This window comes from Theropithecus gelada, chromosome 16 (genome assembly GCF_003255815.1).
Source record: "Theropithecus gelada isolate Dixy chromosome 16, Tgel_1.0, whole genome shotgun sequence".
Taxonomy (NCBI): domain Eukaryota; kingdom Metazoa; phylum Chordata; class Mammalia; order Primates; family Cercopithecidae; genus Theropithecus; species Theropithecus gelada.
The window spans coordinates 32,511,047-32,525,638 of record NC_037684.1 but is presented as its reverse complement, the minus strand read 5'-3'; the positions used below and the strand labels follow the sequence as shown (position 1 = coordinate 32,525,638).

General features: G+C 55.8%; 2 protein-coding genes and 1 pseudogene across 4 annotated transcripts; 1 reads left to right on the top strand and 2 right to left on the bottom strand.

Annotated features, from left to right (window-relative positions):
• Positions 1–6,213: 6,213 nt before the first annotated feature.
• On the top strand, positions 6,214–13,095 carry ATXN7L3 (ataxin 7 like 3). Of its 2 annotated transcripts, none has more exons than XM_025361061.1 (12): positions 6,214–6,927; positions 7,217–7,349; positions 7,550–7,721; positions 7,898–7,995; positions 8,498–8,520; positions 8,827–8,872; positions 9,078–9,106; positions 9,420–9,488; positions 9,766–9,809; positions 10,055–10,126; positions 10,221–10,378; positions 10,482–13,095. In XM_025361061.1, the coding sequence occupies exons 1-12, from the start codon at positions 6,718–6,720 to the stop codon at positions 10,628–10,630; spliced, it is 1,203 nt and encodes a 400-aa protein (XP_025216846.1). In that variant the 5' UTR covers positions 6,214–6,717; the 3' UTR covers positions 10,631–13,095. The 2 variants fall into 2 exon arrangements, with proteins under 2 accessions (XP_025216846.1, XP_025216845.1); XM_025361060.1 differs by having other exon boundaries at positions 8,806–8,872.
• Positions 13,096–13,168: 73 nt separating this feature from the next.
• LOC112608924 lies at positions 13,169–13,704 on the bottom strand (annotated as a pseudogene). Its single transcript, XR_003116137.1, has one exon. The product of XR_003116137.1 is annotated as an uncharacterized LOC112608924 (transcript).
• On the bottom strand, positions 13,169–14,459 carry TMUB2 (transmembrane and ubiquitin like domain containing 2; the record flags this gene model as incomplete). Its single annotated transcript, XM_025361063.1, has 1 exon — positions 13,169–14,459. A coding segment is annotated over one exon (429 nt), but the record flags the coding sequence as incomplete, so codon positions are not given.
• Between the last annotated feature and the right edge of the window lie 133 nt (positions 14,460–14,592).

The following is a 14,592-nucleotide window of genomic DNA, read 5'->3' as shown; positions in this document are numbered from 1 at the left end:
GGTGACCCAACAGGTTTGATCTATAAAAATGCTTGAAGCCAATTTGCCTTTTTTCCCTAGAACTATCTTCCTCTTCCCTGAAGATTCCATAGGTAACCTATATTCACATTGTTCTGTGCTACTGTTCTTGCCCTTTTCTCAATTCCATTTGTTCACCTTGGGTTGTCAGACCACTAAAGACTCTGAGAAGTTGGAGAACAAATGCATTTTCATTCAGAGTACATGGTCTTGGGGAATTGGAGGTGATGAGCTATTAGGGTCAAGGGTTTGCCCTGGACATGCAACCCTTCCTAGTGTAGGGCTTATCGTGGGGAGTTGAGGGAGCACTCTCCCACTCTGAGCCTTCAGCTCCACCCCAGGTTAAAGGTTAAGGGTTAAGGATGACTTTCCTAAGACCATCTAGACCTCTGATGGGAAGCAGGCTGGGCTGGGCTGAGAGGACTTGCTCCCTGAGATTAAGGAAGACACCCTTCCCCGTGCAGGCCTTGGCTGGGTTCCTGGAACCTCAAAGGGCTGCAGACCCAGGTCCCGTCCAAGAACTCTCTCCCAGCCCTCACCCCTATCCTATACTGGCCAAACTTCTAAAAAGCTTGTTGCGCCTCTTGGCCTCCAACTTACCAATATCCCTTGAGGCTCCTTGCTAAGGTCACCAACATGTTCATTACATCTGGTGAACACTTGTCTGTCTTTCGCCTTCTTGATCTACTCTGCTGATGTCAGCTCTTCCTCATTTTATCCCAGGTGTTCATGTCTCTCCCTTCAACCTCCCATGATCGCCAATATGCAACCATTCTGAAGGGTGGTGCCGACAGAGACTGCTCTTCCAAGCTGCAGACCTGTGTAGACACCCTTGCATCCTCTGGGATATCTTGCAGGCATCTCATACCTCAAGACCCGAAATGATTACCAAACGCTTAGTCGTTCAACCTAGAAAGCAGAGTATTGGCCTTGACTTCTCTCTCCCTTTCACCTCCAGGTTCAATCACCTAGACCTCTCCATTCCACTTCCTAAAGCTGTCTCAAATCTGTCGACCCCTCCCACAGGGTGACTCCCACAGCTGCCACGCCCATCCTATTTAAGGCCACCATCATTGCTCAACTTCTGCAAAGACCTCCTAAAGCTGATCTTCCTGCTTGCACTCTCGCCCCCTACAGCCCATTCTTCACATGGCAGCCAAAGTTATCTCAGAAATAAATCTGATTATTTCTGTACTGAAAATTTACCATGTCTTACCATGGCCTTACAAGGTTTGGCCCCTGCATTCCTTCTCTTATCTTCGCTCACCCTGCTCTTGTTAACCACTCACAGTGATCCAGCCAAGTGATCTCTTTTGTTCCTCAAACACGCCTACCCGTGGGGTCTTGGCACCTGTTCTTTCTGCCCAGAATGGCTATTCCTCCAACTCTACACATACCTGATTTTTTTTCATCCTTTAGGCCTCAACTCACATGTCCTCTCTCAGTGAAGCCTTTCCCAACCATCTGCTCTAGAGAGGCGTCCTCCATCTTCTTGTTTATGTATTTGTTTATTATCTATCTCACCAAGTAGAAGACACCTTATCTGCTTGTTCATTACAGTAATCTCAGCACCTGAAACTGCCTGATATACATTCGACACCCAAGAAAGATTTGTTGAGTGGGTGAATAAGTCTGGCCCACAAGGCCCTAGGGGATCTGCTGCCCCTGTTAGCCCTGCCCTGGCTCTAGCCACACTGGCCATTCATGTCTCGAACATAACATGCTCTGTCCCAGGGTCTATACACATGGTGTTCTCTCTGCCTAGTTAATTCAGGGCTCCACTTAAAAGACCACTTCCTTCCCTGAGCTCCTGAGAAAAAGGGTCTCCACACTATATGTTTCTTCAGCAGCCTGAATGCCTTCACACTCAGGCCTTATTTCCTTCCCATCAGGCCTTGCTAGGCTGTAAGCCACGCTAGGACAAGGTTTGTGTGTCTCTCTTGCTTGCTGCTGTAACCCCAGGGTCTCACCCAGAGTCAGGACCAGCTCAGGCCTTAGTGTTTATGAACTGGTGCTAACAGTGGAGACTGGTACGTGCCCAAAGAGGTCACCACCACAGAGCAGCCCAGGCCAAGCACAGAATGAACAGTACAGTCTAGTTGTACAGAAATTTGGTATGAGGATGGCCACGGGTGGGGATATGAGGAAAGATTTAGGTCAACAGGGAGAAGCCAGGAGGATTTTCTGGCCATGGCGCAAATTCCTTAGGGCAGAATGTACTGGGCATATTTAGGTAAGAAACAGATCAGCATCACTGGCGGGAAGAATTCCTGAAAAGGAGGTGGGAGATAAGAGAAAAAGAAGGCTGAGGCTATGTTGCTGAAGTTCCTGAAAACCTAGCTTACTTCTCTGTGCCAGATCTAAGTTCAATCACCTTTCGGGTCTCCATCAGCTGATCCCACAGAAACCTCAATATATCCCAGAGTGAAGTCATCCTCCCATGTCCTCCCCTGAGTTCCCCATCCTAGTTAAAGGTGTTTTCGAGACCTCCCTCTCCTTTCCTCCATACACCCCAATCAGTAACAAAAACCTACTGCTTTTGGCCAAGCCCAGTGGCTCATGCCAGTAATCCCAGCATTTGGGAGGCTGAGGCAGGTGGCTTTCCTAAGGTCAGAAGTTCGAGACCAGCCTGGCCAACATGGTGAAACCCTGTCTCTACTAAAAATATAAAACAAAAATTAGCTGAGCAAGGTGGCATGTGCCCGTAATCCCAGCTATTAGGGAGGCTGAGGCATGAGAATCGCTTGAACCCGGGAGGCAGAAGTTGCAGTGTGCTGAGATCACACCACTGCACTCCAGCCTGAGTGACAGAGCAAAACGCTAAAAAAACAAAACAAAACAAAAAAACCTACTGCTTCTAAGTTATTCTCCAGACCACACTCCAGCATGATCTACTAAATATATAAGTCTGGTGAATGATTCCCCTTGAGGATTCCTCATGGCTTACAGGCGAAACTTTCAACACCTACTTGCTTTGTCCTGTATGATCCAGCCTGCTCACCTCCAGCTATTCTGCCACCCAATCCTCTGTTTCAGCTTGATCCAGGCTTCCGAAGCTTCTGGTTGGGGATATCCAATGCTTTCTTGGCCTACCTTCACCTGGTTCATCTCCCACTACAAGAAGTTTTTCTTTTTCTTCTTTTTTGTTTTGTTTTGTTTTGAGACAGCATCTCGCTCTGTCGCCCAGGCTGGAGTGCAGTGGTGCAATCTCAGCTCACTGCAACCTCCGCCTCCCAGGTTCAAGCGATTCTCCTGCCTCAGCCTCCTGAGTAGCTGGGATTACAGGAGCATGCCACCACACTCAGCTAATTTTTGCATTTTTGCAGGCTGATCTTGAGCTCCTGGCCTCCCAAAGTGCTGGAATTACAGGCCTGGGCCACCCCGCCCAACCCAAGAAGCCTTTCTTGACCAACTCTCTTACATTATTTGATGTCTCCTTCTGGCTACCTCTGTTCTCTCTCTCTCTGCTGTTTTCGTCACACTCTTTCGCAATTATTATCCTACCTGTCTATCCCACAAGACAGTGAACTTCTTGAAGAAGCACAACTGTCTTATATCATCTTTTATCCCAGCACCTGGAGCACCGTAAGAATAACAGCTAAGATTTACCAAGCACTTACACAGAGCTAAGAGTTTCACATGCACTGACTTGTTAATCACTACAGCAACGCAATGAGATAGGACTATCATTATGCCCACTGACAACAGAGGAAACTGAGGCAGAGGAAACTCATTTGCTAGATCCAACGATTTAAATTCAAATCAGACGCCTGATCTTAACTACTCTGGAATATCGCCTCAATAAATGTTTGCTGTTTCTCAGGAGAAATCGGTGAGAATAAAATAAATATTTGCGGAAAACTAAAAACCAAAGATGGCTCCAAGTATGTGATTTCAGACTATCCTCCTTTTTAATCTTATCTCTTGAGGGGAGAGGGCTGTCACACAACCGTTCCAGGACACCAGACACAGAGTAACCGAGATGAAAGCGCCAATCCAGCCATCCACCGCGGCTGGGAAAAGGCCCACTCCTTCCTAAAGAGGGACTGAGAACGTGAGCATAGGGACACTCTGCACCCAGGAGAAAAGCACTGGGTCGGGGGAAGGATCTGGCCAGTGCCAGGCAGGCTGTCTTGAGGGGTGGGGGGTCCAGCGTGGGTTCCGGAAGCAGGAAAGGCAAGCAGGTGTGGGATCTAAATTAGGATGAGAGGTGGGGAGGGCGCTCCGCGCAGAAGGGCGCAGCTTGGCCTCCGACCTCAGCAGCGGACCCTCATCTCGGCCGCTTGTTGGTCCGCAGGCCTGGCGTGGGCTGAGACCCGCCCAGAAACCAGGAGAACTGAGGCGCGGGCGAGCCCCTTCGATTCTACGGGCTTTCCGCTCCGAGGTCCTAACTGCGCCCCACTTCAAGTCTGGCCTCTTCACAGAAGTGGCTGCACGCCTCGGGGTAAAGGGGGGAGCGGAGGGTGGGGGGGAGAGAGCGGGGAGCCCCGAGGGAAGGGCGGGGAAGCCTGGGCCGGAAGGCGTCCCAGGATCGGCTGGGAGCCGGCGCTCTCTTTCGACGCCACCCGCTGCCCCCGCCCCCGAGCCGGCCGGGACGGCACAATGTCTCCGCCCCCAGCGCACCGCGCACCTCACCTTGAACGCCGCCCCACCCACCCCCATCTTATTGGGCCTCCCGGGCCGAGGCCTCTCGGCGATTGGTCGGGGAGGTCCGCGAAGGCCCCGCCCATCTCCCCGCCCCCGTCCCCGTCCGCCGGTACTTTGGACGGCGGCGTGGCGCCCCTCCTCCCCTCCCGGTCCCCGCCCCCTGGAGCAAATGCTGCCGAGCTGCGGCCGCGGGGCAGATGCACGCGCTCGGGCCCTTCTAGCAGGCGCGAGCAGTCGCTGGGCGCGCGAAAGCGAAAGAAGGAAGAGGAAGGGAGGGGGAGGGCGGGGTGTTGGGGAGGGGCGGGAGGAGGAAGAGGAGGAGGTTGGAGCGCGCTCGCGCTTGGCCTCGCGCCCGCGCGGAGGGAGGGGGAGAGGGGCGCGCGCGCGCACGTTCGCGTTCTCGCTCGCTCCATCCATCCATCCTCCGGTCGCGGCACACGCGCGCGCGCTCCGGGCTCGCGCCGCACCCCCCGCCCGGGAGAGGCGGGCTGGAGTGGGGGGCGGGGGGAGGGGCGCGCGGACGGCGCGCGGACTGCGCGCGGGCGGGGTGAGGTGAGGAGGAGGAGGCGGCGACGGGACAAGAAGGGAGGGGAAGGGGCCATGGCCGCCCGGTGAGGCGGCGAGGCGGGGGGGCGGCCCGACCCCCCGGCCCCGGGCCCTGGGCCCCGGGGAGAGGCGAGGACGGACCGACGGACATGGGGCTCCGGAGCAGCCGCCGCCGCCGCCGCCGCCGGAGGACGCGGCCCTGAGAGGCCGCCGGGCCCCGGCGCGGCCCCCCGGGCGGGGTGAGTACGGGACGGAGACGGGGACGGGGGAGGGGCCTGCGGGGGGCGGGGGGCGGGGCCCGAGGCGGGGCTTGGGCCCCCTCCCCCCAGGTCTGGGTCAGCGCCCCTTCCCCTCCCCCCGGGCCGACGCGGAAACGCCCGGCTTCCCCCAGCTTCCCGGCCGGGCCGGGGCCCCCAGCTCTCCCCCGTCTGGGTCCCCCTTGGGCGGGGCAGGGCCGGCCGGGGAGGGGGCGCGGGGCCTTTGTTAGGGAGCCAGGCCCCAGCCCCCGGGACAATAGAGACACCCTCCCGGACTCCTCTCCCCGGCCGGCCGGGGCTGCTGGCGGGCGGGGAAGGAGAGGGGCCGGGACGCGTCCCACTCTGTCCACTCTCTGGGGGTCGGTCTGTCCCGGCCCGGTGCTGGCCCCGGCGGCTCGGCTCTCCTCCCCCCAGTCGGTATGATGCAGCAGCAGTGCCGCAGGGACGGGGGAAGAGCCGAGGCCCGGCCTCCTACCCTTCCCAGTGCCCCCGGCTCATTCGTCAGTCCCCACCCCACTCTAGGCCGGCGGCTCCTGAAACTCGTACCCACCGTTCCGAGGGGCCCTGGGCTGTGGGTGCTGTGTCTGAATCCTTGGGTGGGGGTTCCTGGACTTTGGGGCTCTTGGAGAGACTTCCGGGCTGGTCCTGAGGGAGGGCGGGTGGTTATTTAAAGGAAGAACAGGTAAGGGGAGTGCCCGCTCCTGGTGTGCCACCCCACCGGGCACCCCCCCCCCGCCCCGCCGCTCTTGCTCATGGTGGCTAGAAATGTCCCTTAGCTCTAGGCTCCTGTGAGCTCTGCTTCCCTCGTGGAGTGGCAGGCTGATTTCAAGGGAAGGCAGAGTGGGGTGAAGGTTGTAGGGTCCTAGGGCCATTTCTACTTCTGGTAGCAGTACCCCCCCAAGTGGACATCCTGGCTGAAAGCAGAGGTGACTCTGAGGAGAGTCTTTAGGGAAGGCGGGGGGGTGTATTTAGGAGTCTGTGCAGTTCTTTGCCACACCCTGTGGGTTTGCTTTGAGGCCTTGGAGTTCCTTCTCCTCCCCCTGCTGCATTGCACCATGGGTATCAAAGAGGGGTTTGAGTTTTGGGGACCTAGGGTGAGCTGCTGCCTCCTATAGACCCAGACTCTGATTGGCAGTGGAGTCCAGGGCCTGAGCTCAGGCCTGGGAAAGACTAGGCCCCCTTTAGGTTTCAGGCCCTGAAGGACCATCCAGACTTAGTGAGCCTGGGCCTTGGGGAGGGAGAGACCCTGATGCCAGGACTGAGCTCTGGGCAGCGAGGTGGGAGGGAAGGTGGCCGCCTTCAGAGGTGCCTTGGACTCACAACAACACCCCCACCCCCGTGTGTGCAGCCGTGTTGCCGCCCGCTGTGCTATGAGCAGTCAGAGCGCCGTCTCCACAAGAGTTTACAAATGAAAATGGAGGAAATGTCTTTGTCTGGCCTGGATAACAGCAAACTAGAGGTGAGGGCTCCCCCACGTGTGCCTCCAGTTCTTTCTCTTGATGTCTCTACGTCGCTATATCTGGCATCCACACCAAAGAGGAATTTGGGTAGTCAGCCTTGTTCCTTAAAGGGAATAGCCAGCTGAAAAGGCCAAGGATCCAGGAAGAAGAAAGAACACGAAGTCAAGATGGGGAAAATGGCAAAGAAAGCGTGATTTTTGGCTGGGGCCAGTTGGCAGCAGATTTGGTTGGTGAGAGTCCAGGGGGCTGTGACTCTTGTGACCGTAGATGTTCTCCCCTGGGGCCCAGGCCATCGCTCAGGAGATATATGCGGACCTGGTCGAGGATTCTTGTTTGGGATTCTGCTTTGAGGTACACCGGGCTGTCAAGTGTGGCTACTTCTTCCTGGACGACACGGACCCTGATAGCATGAAGGATTTTGGTGAGCTTCAGGGTGAAGGAGCAGCAGTCCAGCCCTTCCCTGGGACTGTTTGGAGTTTCCTTCTCTGGAAACTGTGCTAGATGTAGCATCTGGAGCTCCTGTGAGCCGGGGGAGGGATTGAAGAGGCCGTGGGACCCCAGGTGGGAACAAGAGGAGAGGGTCCCCTGCCCACCCTGATCGCCAGCCTCTCCTGTCCCCAGAGATCGTGGACCAGCCGGGGTTGGACATCTTTGGACAGGTTTTCAACCAGTGGAAGAGCAAGGAGTGTGTTTGCCCCAATTGCAGTCGCAGCATTGCCGCCTCCCGCTTTGCTCCCCATCTGGAGAAGTGCCTGGGAATGGGTCGGAACAGCAGCCGAATCGCCAACCGCCGGTGAGAAAACCAGAGCTGCCCATTCTCTGCAGCCTGTGCCATGGTGTAGTACCCTGGGGGCATTAGGAGGGTACAGAGAGTGGTTTTTACTTGGCCCCAGATACCCCACGTGCCTCTGAAGTTGGGGGCAGAGTGGGGTGACCCCGTTGACCTTTTCTCTTCCCTCCCTTTGGCAGGATTGCCAATAGCAACAATATGAATAAGTCTGAGAGTGACCAAGAGGATAATGATGACATCAATGACAACGACTGGTCTTATGGCTCGGAAAAGAAAGGTGCTTGGGGATCTGGGGAAACTTGGGGAGCATTGGGATGAGGTGGGAAGCAGAAATTGGGTATAAAGTGGTCACAAGTTGTTGTCTTGAATGATGAAGAGAGAGTATAGTTGTGCGGTTTCCTTTTTCTTTTTTTTTTTTTGAGACGGAATCTTGCTCTGTTGCCCAGGATGGGGTGCAGTGGCGCAATCTTGGCTCACTGCAACCTCCATCTCCCGGGTTCAAGTGATTCTCCTGTCTCAGCCTCCTGAGTAGCCAGGATTACAGGTGTGCGCTACCACGGCGAGCTAATTTTTTTGTTTTTAGTAGAGATGGGGTTACACCATATTGGCCAGGATGGTCTTAATCTCCTGACCTCATGATCCGCCCGCCCGGGCCTCCCAAAGTGCTGGGATTATAGGCATGAGCCACTGCGCCCAGCCTATTGTACAGTTTTCTTGAGATGCTTTTAGATTGAGAACTTAACGGAAACCCTGCTCTTTATGCTTTTGTTCCCCCTCAGCCAAGAAGAGGAAATCAGACAAGGTGAGAGCCGGGGCAAGCATTGGGGAATTAATGGGCAAAGGACAGATACCCTCCCCTTTGGGCAGGGAGTCCTCAAGTGTCTTGACTCAAGGCTGAGGTCACTGGGGGCTTGAGGGTGTCTGTGGTGGGCGGGTGGGGTGTGGGAATGGAGGGCGGGGGAGGGCACATGGGTAGACAGGCCTCCTACTGGGGAGGAAGAGTAGGAATTTGAGGATGCTGCTTTGTCAAATCTTTTTTCCTTCCCTGGGTTCTCGGCTCCCCCTTATGGTTACCCTTTCCCCAAAGCTATGGTATCTCCCATTCCAGAACCCCAATTCCCCTCGAAGATCCAAGTCTTTAAAACACAAAAATGGTAAGTGGGGCCGGAGCAATGGGAATGCTTCTAGCTACGTCTTCTGGGACTCATTGCTGGGGGGTGGAGGTGGGGCCCGGGGATAGGGGAATTGAGGGAGGGCCTGTGATCCTTCTGTCACCCCCACTTCCTCTCTGGTTATTTTCAGGGTTCTCTGTCTGTACCTCTGCATCAAACACCCTTCCCCTTCTTTTTTCTTCTTCAGGGGAACTTAGCAATTCGGATCCTTTTAAGGTGAGTATGGGCCGCCCCTCGCGCTTGCTCTCATTGTCCTGGTTGTGAGGTGGTAGGGATTTGGACAAGTAGGGATCAGAATGCTGACAGCCAGAGGCACTGATGAGCTATTTGGATCTTATATATTTATGTTCTTTCTGAGTCCTGCCCCTTATCCATAGGCAGGTGGGATGAGAGAAATCACTTGGAAAACGGCAGGGTTGTCCTAAAGCCTCTCGCTTAGAAAGGCACCAGAGGGACTGATTCTCGCTTCCCCCCCGCCCCTGTCTCTTCTCTGCCCCATCTCTAACCTGTACCTCTGGTTCTCCTGCAGTATAACAATTCAACTGGGATCAGCTATGAGACCCTGGGGCCAGAGGAGCTTCGCAGCCTGCTCACCACGGTGAGGGGGACCGGCAAGGGAGAAGGCCCTTGGGAGTGGGCTGGAGCCATAGGCAGTGGTCAAGGCCCGGGAGGAAGCTGGTGACATAGCAGTCAGGGCCATATTGTTCTTTCTTTCTGGAATTAGGTTTCCTGGCCCATAGTGTCCTGGGACTGTCTGCTCTGGACACCTTGGGGCCATCTCTGCTTGTGCTTTCTAGCATTTATACAGAAGGGAACATCTAGCATCTAGAGTAGGTTCCCTCCATCCCTCCTTTCAGCTTGTATTCCTCTTCCAGCAATGTGGGGTGATTTCTGAACACACCAAGAAGATGTGCACAAGGTGAGCACAGAACCTAGAAAGGGGGCCAGGGGCCTCCTGCACACTCACCATGGGCATGGGTCGGACTTGAGCAATGGGGCTTCTGCCCTTCCCCTTCCCTCCTCTAATGATCAGGCCTTCGGCCACAGTCTGGGGACGAATCTGCACTCATCCCTTCCCTGTCTGTGCCTGTGGCTCCTGCCTTGCCGAGGGGAGGGGCTTTACCTGAGTTCCTCAGACCCCTCCCTGCCTTGCCTCACCACCAGGTCCCTACGCTGCCCACAGCACACAGACGAGCAGAGGCGAACCGTGCGGATTTATTTCCTCGGGCCCTCGGCGTAAGTGGCCCTACAGGAGGGGGTGGGGGGTTATGACCAGTTAGGGCGATGATCGCTATCTCTAAAGCCCTTCTTTGGCTCATCCCCTTTCTAGCGTCCTTCCAGAGGTCGAGAGCTCCCTGGATAATGACAGCTTTGACATGACTGACAGCCAGGCCCTGATCAGCCGGCTTCAGTGGGATGGCTCCTCTGACCTCTCACCCTCTGATTCAGGCTCCTCCAAGACGAGTGAAAATCAGGGATGGGGTCTAGGTACGTGATACAGTTGGGCCCCAGGGGCTGTGCCCGAAGCCGTGGGAGTGCCACCTCTCCTGCCACAACCCTACTCTCATCCTTTGTGTCTCTTTCTCTACAGGTACCAACAGCTCTGAATCACGGAAAACCAAGAAAAAGAAATCCCATCTGAGCCTGGTAGGGACTGCCTCCGGCCTAGGTTCCAACAAGAAGAAGAAGCCAAAGCCACCGGCACCCCCGACGCCCAGCATCTATGATGACATCAACTGACTTGGGTGCAAGGGATAGCCTTTGGCTGAGCAGAGCCCTCTCTCCTGACCCCCACCCAGGTGGCATAGCCTGGCAAATGGACGGCTGCTGGGGGTTGGGGCTTGGGAAGCTTGGTGGGCCAGGCAGGCAGAGGATCCGATTATGCGCCCCTGGGGGGTGTCAAAGTCCTCTGCAATGGAGCACGACTCCTCAGCGTGCAGGACTCAGACCTGGACATATTATGCCTTGGACATAAGTTTGGTGGGGAGGCGGTTTTCCTATTTATTCTGTGAGTTACTGGATGTCCAGCTAGGCCAGGGGCCTGACCTGGGCGCTGTGCCAGGGCACTGCCTGCCCCCCACCCCAGGAACTGGACTAAGCCCTGCTGAGGGGCAATGTGGCGACCCGGGAGGCTGTGGGTTGGAAGCTGAGCCTGGAGGGGGCCTGCCTTGGCCGCCCTCAGCAATGTGAATGGGTCCGGTGCTTGGAGCTGAGGGGCAAGGCTGGGCATGTCCTGTCTCTGTGCAGAATCCTATCAAATGCCCCCAGTCCCAGGGGTAGGCAGGCACAGAGTGCTGTCTGCTGAGGTGGGCGTCCAGAACTGCCGCCACCTTCCCTGCCCCTCACAGGGGCAGCCCTTTCCCCTCAGTCCCCATGGGCCTCCTTGGCAGCAGGAGCTGTCCTTTTGTTGTTGGGTGCCAGGAAAGGGCCTCCAGCCTCTACAGCTTCAAGGAATGGGAAAGGGAGGGTAGGAAGAGGGAGAAGTGTCAGAATTCCTCCCCGTCTCTCCTCCCTGACCCAGGGTTGGTGAGGAGTGGGGCCCCAAGGTGAGAGGGAACGGTGCTGCTTTATTTGAAATGTTTTCTTACCTCATTCCCTGCCCCAGGAAGGGACCCAGCCTCACCCTCCTGGGGTGGCCCCGTGTTCCTCCTGCCCATCCTGCCCCACTGCCCTACCGGGGCAGCCCAGGTTCCCAACTGCTGCTTCCACCCCCTTCACCTTGACCGGCTTCAGTTTCTCTCGGCGCTCCTGCCTCCAAAGCCTGCCCTGTTTCCCTTCCTTAGCGCTTTTAAGTTATTTATTCTGTACTTGTGGTTTGGGGCTCTGAGGAAAATCCTAATCTCGTGCCTCTCCCCCTTTGCTAGGAGTCGGGTGGGAAGAGAGGGTGGCCTCTGTGCTCCGGGTTGTCAGTGGAGGGGAAGGGGTGTCATTGCCCCTCTCTGGGACTGTCATGCCAGTGTGCCCACCTGCCTGGTCTACATCCTGAAGAGATGTACCGTCCCCCCTCCATGCGGGCACCACCACTCCCAGGAGCCAAGCTGGAGGACCGCGACCTGGGCTGGGAGCAGAGCCGACTGACACGGGTGGAGGTGACCCTGAGCCAAGTTCTCTGGCACTTCCTGGACATGTCCCCTGCCCTCTTCCCAAGAGGAGCCATCCCACATTTGGGTAGCTAGTACCCAGGACTGGTTGGACTGATCGGGTTAGGGACCCTAGAGGGTTAAGGGAACAACAGAGATGGGGCTGCAATGCCCTGTCTGGAACTCCGCTCTCCCCCTGGGGTGGTTCTGATTGTGGCTCATGCCTGGTTGCAAATTGGTTTTTAACCCACAAATTGTGATTATTTTTTAAAAAGCCAAACATTTTGGCAGGAGTTAGAATAAATCCTGGGGCCTGGGCTCCTCCGTTCTTGGCCCCCCGTAGCCTTCTCCCTCTGAGGGGAGGCCGGAGGGAGAGGAGGATCTCAGCAGGCCTCCAGCCGCTTCCAGATGCAGTCTGGGGAGTGGGCTGAAGGTGAAGGGAGGAAGGCTGTGGGCCACTCTCCCGTCTGAGAGGCAGCTGCAGCTCAGGCCCTAATACACTCTTTGCCCTGTGGCTTCTCCCTTTTTCCCCCTTCTGGTTGGAGGAGGGAGAAGTGGGAAGTAGTTTGGGAACTGGTTTGTCCACATAAACTTCCCCATTGTTCCTTGGCCCGCCCTCAGGGCAGAGCCCCCTGCCCAGGCTGGGTAAGAGATGGGCTTGGTCCAGCAGGGACCCTGAGGGAACAAACCCTTTTCCTTCTGGGGAGAGAGTGCCCCCCCTACCATGTAGTTGAACAGGGGCTAGGAGCTCCCCACTCCCCTCCCTTTAACAGCAGGCTGTGTGGGTTTCAATTCCCATCCTTCCCACCCCGGCTAGGTGTCGTCCGCCCTGTATCCTATCATGTGTCTGAGTGTGTGTGGGGGGGTTCTGTACTAATTTCCATGGCCGGTGGCTTTTCCTTCCATGCATCACTCCCCCCCGCATGCCCAGGGGCCACCCGCCTGGCATTACCGCATGCTGGGGTCATTGGGGGAGGGGGGTGGGGCTCACGCTGTCCTGTGGTCTTGAGATTTTTATTTTTGCATATGTAATCCATTCTGTACAGGTAGCTAACTTTGTAAACGCTGTGTATTCCCTCTGCCCCCATGGCTGCTGGTGTAAATAAACTGCATCTCCCGTTGGTAGCCCCGGCCTACCTACCCTCATTACCATGTTGCTGGGGGCAGCGCAGTCATTCTCTGTCACAGAAAGAGGCTCCAGGACCACAAAAGGGAACTTTATTCAGTCACAGACACTGACCCTCCAATAGCCCCAGAAGCAGGAGCCTAGGGCCCAGCGATCCATACCCAGTCCTTGGAATTGGGAAGGGTAGGACGCTGGCCAAGGGCCAGTGCTGTCTCTTGCTTACAGCCTGAGGCCTACGGGAGCAGCAGCTGTGGCCTGGCCGCTCCCAATGCTGGGGGCTTGGCTTGGTGTCCTGTCCCCTTCCTGACTGAGCTCTATGAAGGACTCTTAAAAAAATAAAATAAAATGCAAGCAAAGTGCTTTGAAAGAAGGGAGGACACCCTATTCCTGCTAAGGGGTAGAGAGAGAAGGTGAAGGTGGCTAGGTGCCCATAAGAGAAGGCTGGCACAATCTTCATTCCCTCCTGTGTGATTTCAGTCTCAAAAGGTATTTGGCTGAGAAATGGAAGGATACTCCAGGATTCCTATGGAGGTGTGCTGGGGCCATGCTGAGCTGCCCAGACAGGCAGCCCTGGGTGCTGGGGGCAGACATGCAGGACACTGGGAAGAGCCAGGACCACAGGTGGGAGGGAATCTCAGAGCCCAGGCTCCCCACTGAGCTTGGCCAGCAGCTTTGAACTCCTTCAGGAGGACCCTAAAAGTGAAGGAAGATGACATCCTCATTTCTACCTGAGTTGTGCTTGCACAGAAGGGACGTCTGTACTCCTGTGGACGAGAAGAGGAGGCCCCGTACTTGCCTCCTGTGTCCTATGGAGGAGATTTCCATCACATCCTTTCCACCCCTCCCTCCCAGGCCCTTGGGCCCAGCTCTGGCCAGGAAAAGGGGGGAGGCCGTAAAGGAGGAAGACCATGCCTTTCATTTTCTTCCTATGTCCTTATCGTCCATACATCCCAAATACTAGGAAGCTGAAGAAGACGGTGACTCCCACCAGGGAGACAGTGGCAGGTGCTGTGAAGAATTGGCGGTAATTGATTCGGAAGTACCAGACCACACCCAATAGCACCACAAAGACAGGCACCATGAGGCTGCCCACATTGACACCAAGGCTGGGTGGCTCAGTGGCTGAGGGGGCCAAGGAGGCTGAGGGGCCTGGAACAGCTGACCCTGGGGGTGAGCGGTGGCAGTGAATCACACAGTTGTCAGTAATGTTCAGAGAACGCAGTGTGCAGGCTGGGTCCTGTAGCAGGCGGCCCTGGTAGATCAGTTTCATGTGGCTTTCTTGTCCAGGGAAGTATTTGCTGTAAGGATGAAAGACATGGAAGGAAAGACAGAGGGTGAGGAATGAGAAAGCAAATAGGCCTGGACCAACAAAGGGGAGTGGGGAAAAATTAGAGGGTGGATTTTTTTTTTCCCCTCATCTTAAATTTTTTTTTTATTTTAATTTTTATTTATTTATATTTATTTGTATTTTTTTTTTTTTTTTTTTTTTTTTTTTT

Bases quoted from the DNA above. Each gene is read 5' to 3' on its own strand.
- ATXN7L3 (XM_025361060.1), top strand. From the start codon at position 6,718: ATGCCAGGACTGAGCTCTGGGCAGCGAGGTGGGAGGGAAGGTGGCCGC. The intron at 7,996-8,497 runs GTGCTTGGGGAT...GTTCCCCCTCAG, and splicing joins TTATGGCTCGGAAAAGAAAG to CCAAGAAGAGGAAATCAGAC. The intron at 9,810-10,054 runs GTGAGCACAGAA...CCTCACCACCAG, and splicing joins ACCAAGAAGATGTGCACAAG to GTCCCTACGCTGCCCACAGC.